This window comes from Lycium ferocissimum, chromosome 4, assembly GCF_029784015.1.
Source record: "Lycium ferocissimum isolate CSIRO_LF1 chromosome 4, AGI_CSIRO_Lferr_CH_V1, whole genome shotgun sequence".
Lineage (NCBI taxonomy): Eukaryota > Viridiplantae > Streptophyta > Magnoliopsida > Solanales > Solanaceae > Lycium > Lycium ferocissimum.
In genome coordinates this window covers 55,630,264-55,644,645 of record NC_081345.1, presented here as the reverse complement: position 1 = coordinate 55,644,645, position 14,382 = coordinate 55,630,264, and the positions used below count along the sequence as shown (strand labels likewise).

Genomic DNA, 14,382 nt, shown 5'->3' with positions numbered 1-14,382 from the left:
ATACTTCCCATATTTTCCAAACTTTCCATACTTCCCATATTTTCCAAACCTTCCATATTTGCATGGAATTCCTTTATTATTTATTGGGAGAAACATGGACTTTTCATAAGTCCAGAATTTTCATATATAAGCCTAAATTTTCTATAATTTGATTCCAACTAGAACAAGGATTTTTTTGTGTAGTTCATGTAGGAGCCTGTTTTTTGACATTTATTAATACCTCGCCTTCTCATGGTGGTTGAACATCAATTTACAGCATCGTCGAGGTGGTTTGAACCCATCTCTATCTGGTAATTTTCTTCTCCCATATGTATTTACGTCACTTTCTGCACAGCTCTGCACGTCTGTGGTAGAAAATTCATATATTGATGTAGAAACATCGAAATCATGATCCGTTTGATATTTCGGCAACTAGACTCATAGAGCAACATCATACGCAAAAACCGTGACCAAATTAAATCTGTATTTTCTCAGATATTGCTCGGGAACTAGCCTTCGAAATCTGGTTTGCTGGTTTATCGGTCTTGTGCGTCCTGACGAAAAATCTTATATCTTGACTTAGGAACATTGGAATCGTGAATGGTTTGTGGCGTCGGAAATCAGACTCGTAGGGCTACGTCATATACGAAAACCACATTCAGATTGCTTCTATATTAGCTCAGGTATATTTTTTTCCCAGCCTTCTAAATCTAATTCACTGCTTGTATCGATTTTGCATGGCCTCACGAAAAATCTTGTATCTTGCCTTAGGAATATAGGAATCACGAACGGTTTACGGAGTCAAAAATCAGACTCATAGAGCTACGACATATACAAAAACTACAATCAAATTTCTTATATGTTGGCTCAGGTATATTTTTTTTTAATCGGCCGCAAAATCTGAATTTGCTTTCTTGGCTTGGACATGCTCTACAAACCTTTCCTTTCCTTTTTTAATTTATTTTGTAGGTTGTCGGGCACATCTATATGACTTTAACCTACCACAAAGATGATGCACTTTCATCACTGTAATACGCCACGTCCTCATCCGGAGATACTGAGCGACAAATGAAATTCGAAGGCCAAAGTCCTTGCCTTGGAGGTTCAACCTCCGGTGATTGGCAACTTCTCGCTTGATAGAGAGCTATCTGTTGGATTGCTTCATCTGCAAGTTCTAGTGGCCGCTGCATCATTTACTCTGTGTTGCTCATGTTTCTTAAGCAATGGAGATTGATGTTCAAGACCGAACTGGGCTGCTAGTCATAGCTTCGTGTTGTCAGCACCTATATCTACCACGTCGAACTAGACTGTTGTGCTTCTCCTGATGTCCGTCATGCCAAATTGAAGCTTCATACCATTGGTGTCGATCCGTATAGAACCAAAAAAACTTCGTGCAGTTAGCACCATGGGCGTCAATCCGTATAGAACCAAGAAGTTTCGTGTAATTAGCATTGTACGTGTCGATCTATATAGAACCAAGAAGCTTTATTCCATTGGCGACATGACGATCGTATTCCATAATTTGGCGACACAACGAACGTACTCCCTTATTAGTGGCACAGCAGCCGTATTCCATCATTAGCGACTCATCAACTGTATTCCATCATTGGCGACACTTCGACTGTTTTCCATTCTTTGTGAGCGAGCATGTGGCGCATCTCCGCAAAAATATTTGTTTCTTGATGTAGGAGCGATTTCAGATGCTTGTTTCTAAAAAGTTAGATCTCGAAGGGCAGAAACATATAAAAAATCTACATCAAAATTCCTTAAGGACAAGCTGGAATAAATTTTTGAAGTTGAACAAAACATCTGTCGTTTTGATTTTTCAGATTTGACTGCTATGGCAAAAAAATTCATATTTCAGGTTAGAAGTGTTCAAATTTTGAGAATCTTGATCATGCACAATTTAATTCAAACGTCTGCAACATATCCAAAATTCATAGTAAAATTCATCCTAGATTGACAGTAATTAATTTTTCAATTAGATTACACGTCGTGGAATCCAGATTTTACAACTTTATGCACTCTGTGGTAGAATTTCTTCCAGAATAGCCGCAGTAGTTTCTTGAAGTCGGTCCAGGCGTTTATCATATCGCTTGCTTTTTAGCTTTGCACACTCTCGTCGAAAAATTCATATCTCGTGCCCGGAGCGTCCATATCATAAGTCGTTTGCGCCATTAGGAAGTAAACACAGGGACCTACAACATACTCAAATTTTGTGATGAATCCCCTTCCAGGTTAGCTGCAACAAATTCTTGAAGTTGATCTAACTGTAATGAAGCTTCAGATTTGCATGCTTTAGGCCAAAAACAGTAATCATATCATATGTTTGCAGAGTCTGAATTGCAATCTGTTTGATTCTTCAGCTTCTAGTCTTCAAAGCTACGGTCACGCGGACGTTGGAGACTAAACTTATCTTGGATTGAACCACACGATTTTTTTTTCGAAATTGATTCTACAATACGACACATGGATACTTTTCATACCATGATTTACAAGCATTCACTTCCTTTCTTCTTGCTTCTCTTGCAAGTTTGCAATGGAATGCCGAGGATATCAAACCAAGAAGATACACAAGATGCGGATATACTGAAGTTTCGAGTATTAAGTAGCAAGCAACATCTCAATGCAAAAGAAACATTTGTTGCAGTAGATCATCCCGCAAAGCTGCTCCTTCTTCTGCGTATACTTGATTTGTTTTTGTGTTCTTGAAGCTCATCAAAGGTGGCTCTTCAATGATTGGAGGTTCATTTTTTTAAGGGAGACAACGTCTCATGTATGAACCTTCAAAAAAAACTTTCACAAACGAAATAAACCACTATGCTCATGGCTTAACAAAGAGACTCATGCTCAAGCAATCAATACAGCTATTGAATGCAAACGCGTGACGTTGAAGGTGATTCATCACATGTTGAGACATCTAACGAATTTCGGCTAGATATTCCAGATAAATTGACAATGTACCATAGCTTTCAATCATTTACATGACTTTAAGCTCTTTGTATAGGATGTTGTCTATCTATTTTCCTCGTTGCGCCATTTTTCGGATGTATCAAATTCTTGTAATGTAATATTGAAGCAATGAAATGCCCCTTTCACTTTGACGCAAATTGCCTTGATCCTTTAGAAATGTATATCTTTGTATTTGAAAAAATTAATGTGATGCCCCCAACTTTAATTTTGGTTACCACACCTTGCCACGCTTTTTTTGTTAAACTTATGTGACTGAACTTAAAATGTAACTCTAAGCTCCTACGTACCTCAGTGAAGAGGATCAAGTCATAACGTAGTTCAAAAGAGTGATTTTTTTTACGTCCTAACTTCTTCCTAGGCCACCTCATTTGAGGTCTTCAACCTAGCGGTCATTTCTTTGTTGTTGTGCCATACACAGTTTGAACTCAGGTAGGCCAGGAGTATTCAACTTGAAGATGGAGCTTTTGTAACTTCAAGACTCTGCTCGATTTTGAAGAGCTTTGTAACTCTGAGAATTTCAAAGACTCGCCTCGTATTTTGAAGAGCTTTGTAACTTGAAGACTCGGCTCGTATTTTGAAGAGCTTTGCAACTTGAAGACTCGGCTTATATTTGAAGAGCTTTGCAAATTGAACACTTAGCTCGTATTTCGAAGAGCTTTGCAACTAGAAGACTCGGCTCATATTTTGAAGAGCTTTGCAACTCAAAGACTCGACTTGTATTTGAAGAGCGTCACAACTTGTAGATTTAGCTCGAATTTGAGGAGCTTTTTCATATGAAGATTTAGGTCGAATTTGATGAGCTTGATGACTTGAGGATTTATCCCGATTTAAAGAGCTTACGACATATAGTTTAGACTCGTAAATCAAGGAGCATTTCAACTGGCAGTCTAGGCTCATGCGCCAAAGAGCATTTCAACTTGCAATTTAGGCTATTGCGTCGAGGAGCACTGTAACATACATGGACTCTTCTATTTCATCTTCAAATTCAAACTAGCCCCCACTATGGAAGTCTTCTATATCTTCATCTTCGTGAGGCTCACGGACATGAAACCATTGATCCCCACTTGTATCAATGCTTAATTCCATATCATATGCACGAGTTGCCAACTCTTCAAATGTCTTGGGCTTTATTCCATGCAATATGTAATGAAGACACCAATGCATACCTTGGATGCAAATTTTGATCTCAAAAGTTTCACTAAGGCGATCTTTGCAATTAAGGCTCAAGCTCCTCCACTGATTGATGAAGTCAATAACTTGCTCACTGTTTCTTTGGCGGGCATTTATAAGCTGTATCATGCTCACAACACGCCTTGTGCTGTAGAAGCTATTGAGGAATTCTTGCTCTAGTTGCTCCCACCTATTAATGGAATTAGGTTCAAGGTGTATGTACCAATCAAAGGCATTCAGTTTGAGGGATCAAACGAATTGTTTGACAAGGTAATCACCATATATTCCAGCATTGTTGCAAGTTTCAACAAAGTGTGCTACATGTTGTTTCAGATTTCCCTCGCTGTTGAATTGCTGCAACTTAAGAGGTTGATAGCCAGTAAGCATCTTCAAGTTATCAATCCTTTGCATATAAGGCTTTGTATATGTAAGAGAAGATTTGGATGCGAACTCAGGTTTATGCTTGAAAGCCTCCATGATGAAGTTTTTCAATTGGCTAACAGGAATCAGACCTTTGGCAGTGACTTGGACCTCCTTGATTGTTGCTTTGTTTTGCAGAGGACTCTCCTTCCTGTTGTGTTTCATAAAGCTTCACATGTGCTTAGGTAGATTCTCATTTGGCCATGCTCTCCAATTTATTTGTTAACTTGGTGATTTTAGCATCTTGATCTTTAACGTACTTTGATAGGCCTTCAACTACTTTCATCAATTTCTCAAGTTGTTCTTCTATGGTTGAAGCATTAGCCATCATCTCATGCACCACCATTGTATATGATGGAGAATAACATGGAGTTTCGCGAACATAGGATGCAGACATGTTATGCGGAGTAGATCCAATGCTCAAGACATCATCATCAGCTTGTGTGAAGGAATTCTTAGACTTAGATAAACTAAGTTGGGCAAGAACCCTCTCGACCATTTTGGCGACATCCTCCCCTTCTTCTGCGATGTTTGTGCGAGATCTCATGCCTTTTGAAGACAAACCAAAGACGATAGCAGATTCAGACTGTGCTTGCGAAGCTCGTTTTCTTAGAAATTTGGCTTGGTTCCTTGTGACAGGTCTATGCTCCCCTCAGTAATATCTAGGATGTTTTCCACAAAGAACGAAGAATTTGGATCCGATAGGTTTTATGAATGCAGATTGCGAGTTGACCCTCTTGGAAGCCATCTAATTGTGTTGAACTTCGATTGTTGGAGAGAAGATATGAGAGGTAAAGATTGTCCCACTAGGCGTGCCAAATTTGTAATGACTAAGTTTTCGTTCCTAAAAAATAATAATCAAGACAAGAAAAATAGTGACAAAGAATAATATTTGTTTTCAAGAATTTGTGTGGGGTTTACAATCTTTACGAAATCTTAAATAAAAAGATGTAATCATCTGATTCTTCTCCTCTTAACCGTCAATCAAGGGGCTTTGCTTGTTCTTAAATGGATGGATTACTTGTTGTCGAGATTTCACTACGAATGCAGAGCCGAGCTTTGATCACAAACATAGAGGTATGGAAACTTGCGGCTCACCACTTGGAGCGAAGACTTCTTAGTATGCCGAAGACTTGTGGATCACCTTTGGGGATGAGAGCTTCTCTATGTATTTTCTCTTCTTGATGCCTTTTGGCTTTATGAAAACCTATTTATAGTTACAGGGGAGAGCTAGGGTATGTATATCATTGGTTGAACCATGCCATTTGAAGACATGGCGACATTTGATTGGTTCTTCTATTGACTTGGCATGTTGTGTCACTTATGTACGTGGCACGATTTGATTGGTCCTCGACTTGACTAGGTGTGCCGCGTCACTTGATACGTGGCAAGGACCTTGGGCTAATAGAGTGGGCTCATCATGTGAAGTCTGACAAGATCGACTAGCCCGATTGAATCGGTCTTTTAATTAAATCCATACCAATTGGACTTAAGCAATTAATCCAATTATATTAGCCCATAATATTTGTTTGGACCAATATATCTCAAATTTATAATATGATCCAAATTAATTTTTGAATTTAAGTCTGACTAAATTTCAGTGCCTACAACTTTGATTAGAAAATTGCATGTGTTATGTAGTTGTTGACGAGGAAAGCATGATAGGTCTTCGAGCATGGTTGTGGTGTTAAATCCACTAGGTTGGTATGATGTCTGATTATGTGGGCTTGTCGTCGTTCTTTATGCACTTATTGACATGTGGTGTACTTGACTATGTGTTTGTGGTGATGCGGGATGTGTTGGCTCTATTTATTGTAATGGGATAGATTTCATGATATGTTTCCATGATAGTCTTGATAATTCGTGCAAGGATTGAATTGGCTTATTGTGTTTGTGAATTCCGTATCATACTTATTGGCATTGCTACATGTGATACTTCATTCTTGCATTCATACATTCATACATGATGAAAGAGTTATAGAAATGGATTCGAAATTGAAAGAGTTATGGAAATGGTATGAAATAGAAAGAAAGAGAAATATGAAAGTAACATGTGATTATTGCTATGATCCGAGGTTTATACTGGATCGGTTGATAAAGCCATAGCCTGTAGGCCGTCCGAGGTGGCTAGTACATGGACTCCACGTGTCTCCCGTGGGTCATGACTATTGAAGCGACGAATGCTTATAGCATGTGTATACAGATTTGAGGTATTGGCCATTGCATTGCATCTCATTTGCATTTGGCATTATCGCATCATAAATTATCTTATCAGATTCTTGTTGGTGTTGTACTTGTGTAGTGATCTATGGATGAGGTATTTCTTAAAACTTGGCAGACTTGTGGAATAGAAGCTTAACCTAGGCCATGACTTGATGATTTTGGGATATTCTGTGCATGTTGATTGTTGTTGACTGCCTTATCTTTTTACTTGTTGATTTTTGTATTTCATATGCGTTAACTAATCTTAGTTGGACTATGACGCTTACCAGTATGTGTGTTGTACCGATACTATTCTTGCTACACTTGTGTAGAGTGTAGAGTGTTCTAGGTTGATGTTTGAGGTCTCGCACCTTCCGAGGCTACTATCGAAGATTTGGGCGAGCTACTACCTGTATCTACAGCCCTGAGTCTTCTCTTATGCAATTGTCTACTTCTATTCTACAGACAGTTTTATTTCAGTATTGAGTTGTATTTCATATTTTCACTTGTAATCCATTTAGAAGCTCTTATACAAGTTAAGACCAGGTTTTGATAATCTAAAGGTTTAAGTTATACTTCCGCATTTGTTTATATTTCTTAAACTACTATTCAGTTGTTTCAATAAACTTAATTTCCGCACTTGATGTTCTTAAAAAGAGTAAATGATTTGGGAATGGTTCGCCTACCGGGGATAGAATAGGTGCCATCATGATCCGTAGACCTTAATGTAGAGCACCTTTAATTTGGAATATGTATAGACCTACATAGTGTAAGGGATGTAAATTAACCACCCATGTGTAGGCTATTTACAACACTCATTTATAGGTTAGTTAAAAGCACTTATAGGTTAGTTAAGAGCACTTTCAAAATCTAATTTAATGGAACATTTTGGTATGATAAAGTATGTACGTAACACCATTTGATGCAATTCATATCTATATTTAATATAAAGTTAGGCATAGACAAGGTGATGTGACACCTTTCTATGGCCTGGAATGCTATTTATCCTTTTTTCTCAGATTTTTGACATTTTTCGGTTTATTTCTTCACTGTAATGCAATTTTTATAGAGGAATGCTTTTGTTCTCTAGAAGTTGCAGCCAAATAATTGCATTAATTAGGCTCCCCAAACATAAATGTTTGGTGCATTTATAATTTAAAGTTGTTTGATATGAATTGTCTTAGTTACACAACCCTCTCTTCATCTACTATTGGTTATTGTTGTAGGAGTAATAAAGAAGGGAAATGAAGAGTTTTCAAGCCAATTAAGAATTGTACTAAATGAAGATAATGAACAGTCATAGCAGGGAGTCGTCCTGCATTTTAACATGAATAAAATCTTCAAAAACTTTCCAGTGAACTGGTTTTGAGGCATTCTGAGACCGGCAATATAAATAATCTTCTTTTGCCCCGTCATTTTTCCTTATTTACTTCTTCTGTTTATTTTTTCCTTCGTTTGGAATGTATGACTGGACCTTCTTTTCAGTTTCAACTTTTTGAATAATTGGAGGGTTACTACAATTGGATTCAGGAATCGACCATGTATCTGTAATAACTTCAGACTATCACAAGCACTTGCGATAAAGAGATAGTCAAGATACATGCAATTTTCTTGGTCCTGGTATCTGCCGATGATGATTTTGATAGCTTCATAAATGGTGTTGTCATAAAGTAACTTAAAATCATTATCCCTGAATATGTCCAGTAAGTTTCTATTTCTTAATTTTAAGAAAGGCCAAAAAAAGGAATAAAAATATATCTTTTGCAGATGGGTAGGGCAGCCTATTTTTATGCCATATATGAAGATTTATGAATCTAAGAATCAATGAGGTTATTTAATTTTTATGTTATTTACTCAATAATTTGATGCTAACATATTTTCCTGTCGAAAATTTGAGAAGATAACCATTTCCATTTAAACTTTAAGCAGTTGTCTTTCTTGACTTTATGCCAAGCAGCACGAAAATTGGATAATTCCTCTATATAACTTAAAATTGCTATGATAATTGTAAATAATATTTTATTTGCTTGCGTGATGACATTTTTGGTATTTTTAACATTTAAAATTTATATGATGTGCAGGTTGATGAGCCATCAACTAAGGAGTGGATATGATTTTGTTTAAGGTTTAACAGGCAAGTAGGGTCCTAATTTTGTCATGTCTATGCAACCTTTTTAATGGATCATTAAATTGATTCCCTTTGTCATGTTGCAGTTGTGCATCTTGAAGGATTCATGGAACTTCAAGACAAATGAATAGATAAACTATACATCGAAGAGTTGTGAAGAATCATCATTGTACACACATCAAACGATCAATATTGAAGTAACGGTGGTGACAACAATAATACTTATTTAGTGAAGATTTTAGCTTTCTTAATTATGTTTTTGCTCATAGTTATATAAAAAGGCGAAAGTTGACGACAAGTTAGAAAAAAACGAGAAGTAATCGGAATCATATTGTTGGATAATTTATGAGAGAATTCCTAATGTGGTAATGACTATTGTTCAAATATTGCATACATGTTGAGTTTATAAAAATATGTTGTGGATAGGAGAAAATGTGTTGTTTTTACTCCATTATTATTCACATCAGAATTATTGGTATATATTTAACTTGTATGTGTACATTAAGCTTTAATTTTCAATAACTAATAGATTGTTTATGAACAACAATAAAATAGGAAGGGGCGTTACAAACAAATTTCCATCCAATTAAAAGGGTTGTTCATTAACGCTTTTTTTTTTTTTATGTATTTTTATCCTTAAACATTTGATTTATAATTTTAGTTTGTATCTTCTCTCGATTTGCTGGGACCAAGACACAAGTATCTGTATATCATTTATAATTTTTATTTTTATTTTTCAATATTATTAAATTTTATAACTAAATTTATAAAAGAAATGTCCCACCGCGCGAAACGCAGTTTTGTTTACTAGTATTTGAGAAATAGGAAAATAAAGTCAAAAAAAAGGAGAAAAAAATAAATGCGATTGGTGGCCATAGAAAGGTGCCACATCACCTTGTCTATGCCTAGCTTTAATGTATATATATAGATATAGATTTCCATGGAAATCTCCATAGATCTAGAATTTTCCCACAAAGGCTAGCCTCAATTTTATTTTTTTTCCATGTAAGCATCCACATGGATTAAATATGTGCCAAGTGGCACCTAGGTGGCATGATGATGTGGTGGGTCATCACACAAGACAGGATAACTTTTCTTATTTCTTTCAAGTGTATCTTATATCACTTCTAATATCTCTATTTATACTATTACATAGAGGATTACAAAAAGGTGGTCATAAATACTACATTAACTACTAAGTTCAAGAAGGAGATTATGAAGGTATGAGAGTTACAAACACAATGGTTAGGACTAGTGGGGGATTATGTGCATAATGGAGAAGGGTACTGGGAGTTATATTTGTGTAGTGGACATTCATAGAAAATCATAATTTACAACAAAATGAAGCTACATATAAAGTGTAAAAATATTCTTAATGGTGCCAGGTGTTTTAGAGAAAACCGTGCACGGCGTGCAGGTTCGATCGTAAAAACCAATATCACACCATATTAAGAGTAGTTTTAGATAATTTTCATCATGTAGTTGATCAAAAGAGAAAGAGAGGCTACGTATGCCCCCCCCCCCCCCCCGCCCACACACAACCCCACCCCACACACACAAAAATCAATTGATAAATCATAAATTATCCTAAGATATCATATCTTATCATCATGGTTTATTTTATGTCAATTCAACAACCTACCGCAATCCTCCTATTTAGAAACAACAATGCAACACTCATCTAGATAAATTTATCCTATCCTGTCTATTAATGCATGACTAAAAGATATATGCATGATTGGTCTAAATCGAAATAATCTCACATGAAGATATATATATTTTAAGATTTAAGGAGGTAAATCCCAAAACTGATTAGTGATTGATCAATTTGATATCCTCATCAGGCAGAAACCATTCCAATGCTGACTAAAAGAAAGCAGTATACAGGAACAACTTTGCATTAGAGAACAAGAAATTGAGATATTATTTAATTCTTGAAACTCTTCTATAAAATTTAACATTGTCATACTTGCATTCACCTAACTAAATCTCACTGAAATGGAGCTTCCATTCTCCCAGTTCTCTATACTTCTCAGCTTTCTACTCTTTCTAGTCATAGCTATTAAGCTTCTGAGAGAATCCAAGAAAGGAAAAGGGCCAAATTTGCCCCCCGGCCCACGAAAACTTCCACTTGTTGGGAACTTACACCAGTTAATGGGATCATTGCCTCATCATACTTTGAGAGACATGGCAAAAGAATACGGACCGATAATGCACCTAAGATTTGGTGAAGTTCCTACTGTTATTGTATCCTCAGCTGAAGCGGCGAAAGAAGTTATGAAGACACATGATCTTGTTTTTGCAGATAGGCCGAAAATTCTTGTTGCAGATATAATTGGATACAATAGCACTCAGATTACATTCTCTCCTTATGGTGATCATTGGAGACAACTTAGAAAAATTTGTGTAGCAGAGCTCCTTAATGTCAAACGCGTACAGTCCTTTGAGTCGATAAGACAAGAGGAAGTCGAAGATCTCATCAAAACGATTTCATCGAATCCTGCTGGTACTGTTAGCATTTGCCCTGAATCTCATATCTTATTTGGATTTTACCATGATTATCTTTTACTTTAATAAGGAAAACTAAACCTTTTTCTTAGAAGAAAAAAGCTATAGACTTCTAAAAATTGAGAATATTTCCTTCAAGCAATAACACAATACATCCACAATGTAGTCATTACAAGAGTCACGTTTACGGGGAGAGCATAGCTTAATTGACCAAACTATACTAAGGCATTATGCCTCTTTTAGAATACCTTTCTTTGTTTCTGATTTATCGTCGTTCAGGATTTGAGATTGTTAGCTTCCGCATGATGCCCTATTATTTTGATCCCAACAGGTACTACCATCAATCTCAGCCAGATGATATTTACGTTGACGAACAACATTATATCCAGGGCTGCATTCGGTAGGAAACTCGAGAGCCAAGATGAATTTATCGCTACCTTGAGGAAAATTGTCGATCTGGCAGGCGGATTTGACTTGCCAGACACATTTCCTTCACTCAAATTTCTCCATCCTTTAACTGGAGCAAAGGCTGCAATGTTGAAAATACATCACAAAATCGACGAAATTTTAGAAAGCGTTCTCCAAGAGCATAAAGTTGCAAGGAGAACAATCAGTGGTAAGGACAAAATGCACAAGGAAGATCTTGTGGATGTACTATTGAGAGTTCAAGAAAGTGGTGACCTTGAAGTTCCTATTACAACTGACACAATCAAAGCTGTCATTTTGGTATGTTCCTACAACAAATTGCAAAAGAAAAATTATGTTAAAAGGTAAAGAAGAAAATAGAAACAGGGTTCCAACTTTTAAAAGAGTAACCTGAATATAGCTAAACCTTAAGATTCGAAATTTAATGCTTTAGAAAGCTTAGAAATCGAGTTTAACTTCTGTCTACTGATAGTGCAAAAAAGCTTTTTACACTATAAGGTCATCTAAAATATAATTATATGTAATAATTCATATAAAGTGAGATTAGTAACCTAAAAAAAGTTAACTTGCTTGTTAGAACAGGATAAAATACATGGATAGTGTTTATAAGTTTAAGTCCGTAAGAAATATTAAAGCCCGAACAGATCTAATACATCAAGCAGCTTGACCAGCGAAGAATAATTATATTGCTACAACTCATTTATTTCTAATTCATTCATCTACAAGCTACAAAGGTTATACTTCATTCTAGCTATTGTATTTATGTCATTCAAGTATTCTGTTTCAAGGGATTGCAGGCTGAAATTTTTTAGCAAACTGAATTTGTTTCAAAATATTTGTCGTTTTAGGAAAACAAGAAATCGTTTATTATACTTCTTCTCATATAAGCCCTTCCTGTTCCAATTAGTGGAATGCTGATTAAGTTAGAAATTCAAGGCGAGACAAAGTATAGTTTACACAAATACTGTCATTATTAGTATGCAAAAACCTTACAAAACTATTATCTGGACCAGATAGAGTATTAACTATAATTGCATTCTCAGGAAACATTTATTGCGGGGACTGATACTTCATCGACAGCCTTAGAGTGGGCAATGGCAGAACTGATGAAGAATCCACAGGTAATGCAGCAGGCGCAAGCCGAGGTCAGACGAGCATTCAAAGGAAAAAGTATAATCTCAGAGTCTGAGGTGCAACAACTTGACTACTTGAGATTGGTTATCAAAGAAACACTGAGATTGCATGCGCCCGTGCCTTTGTTAGTACCAAGAGTAGCTAGACAAAGATGTGAACTTGGTGGATATGAGATACAAGCCAATACAAGGTTAATGGTTAATGCATGGGCAATATGCAGGGATCCCAAGTATTGGGAAAATGCTGAATGCTTTGAACCAGAAAGACACCGAAATTCGACACTTGATTTCAAAGGGAATAACTTTGAGTTTATACCTTTTGGTGCTGGTAGAAGGGCATGTCCAGGAATTTTGTTTGGGATATCAAATCTTGAACTTCCACTTGCTCAGCTTTTATTCCATTTTGATTGGAAACTCCCGAACGGTATTGAACCAAACAACCTTGACATGACAGAGGCTTTTGGAGAGACAGTAAGGAAGAAAGCCAACTTGCATGTAATTGGAATTCCTTATATGTCCAAATCCTGAGTTATGGCCTCAACTCGGAGAAAAGGAATAAGACTGAATATCACAATGTAAAAAAGTCGTTAAAGAAGGTATCGCTGTAATAATTAGTACGTGCGTTTTGTCCTCTTCGATCTTTTCTTTTATGGCTTTTTGTAAGACCAGTACTTTATGATCCGTTGTTGGACTCATGGGTTTATCCCATATGGGAAAATTAGGAAGAAATTAATAAAAGAGGTCGCTACCTACTGTTTCTCCCTAATATTCTTTGTCAAATGCCTCTACTTTCTACTTTTAAACATGTATTGTGTACTCAAATGGTGAAATTGAACTAATTTCTATGTCTGACAATCAATAATGCTAGACAGTTGAACTAACAACTCATGAATGTTGCTAGGTTGGACAAGCCAATAAATCAAGGTGTTCAGTCTATTTTTTTCCGGAAGGTTTGTGTTCGTTACCCCAGTTTATTGAACATGTGTCTAATCCATATTGGTAACTTTTGAAAGACGATCTTAGTTTTGGATGCTTCGTTTTTTAGAAAATTTCATAAATAGCTATAGTTTAGAGTGTAATTACGAAACGTAGCTATAGTTTGTGTATTTATGAAATGTAGCTACAATTGCTGTATCAGGCAGGAGAGTTGTATTAGGCGATGGGTATCAACTGTATCAGTGCATAATGTATCAAATGAAATCGTGTGAAAGAATTGTATCAACGCATACAGTTATGCGTGTCTATTGTGTATTTGCTACAAAAGGCAAAATGTAATTACGTTTCGTAATTTTTGAAACTATAGCTACGCATCGTATATACAATCTAAATGTTTGTCACGTCGCATAAGTTTTCCTTTTGTTTTTCAAACTAAGCCAAACGGGCTCATAATTTTTAGAAATATGACATTTTAGCCCTTCTTCTGTTTTGTTTTTCCTACAAAAA

General features: G+C 36.2%; 1 protein-coding gene across 1 annotated transcript; it reads left to right on the top strand.

Annotated features, from left to right (window-relative positions):
• The first annotated feature begins 10,838 nt into the window (after positions 1-10,838).
• Positions 10,839-13,705, top strand: LOC132054879 (desmethyl-deoxy-podophyllotoxin synthase-like). The gene is made up of 3 exons (XM_059446839.1): positions 10,839-11,378; positions 11,712-12,106; positions 12,850-13,705. The coding sequence occupies exons 1-3, from the start codon at positions 10,871-10,873 to the stop codon at positions 13,465-13,467; spliced, it is 1,521 nt and encodes a 506-aa protein (XP_059302822.1). The 5' UTR covers positions 10,839-10,870; the 3' UTR covers positions 13,468-13,705.
• The last annotated feature ends 677 nt before the right edge of the window (positions 13,706-14,382 follow it).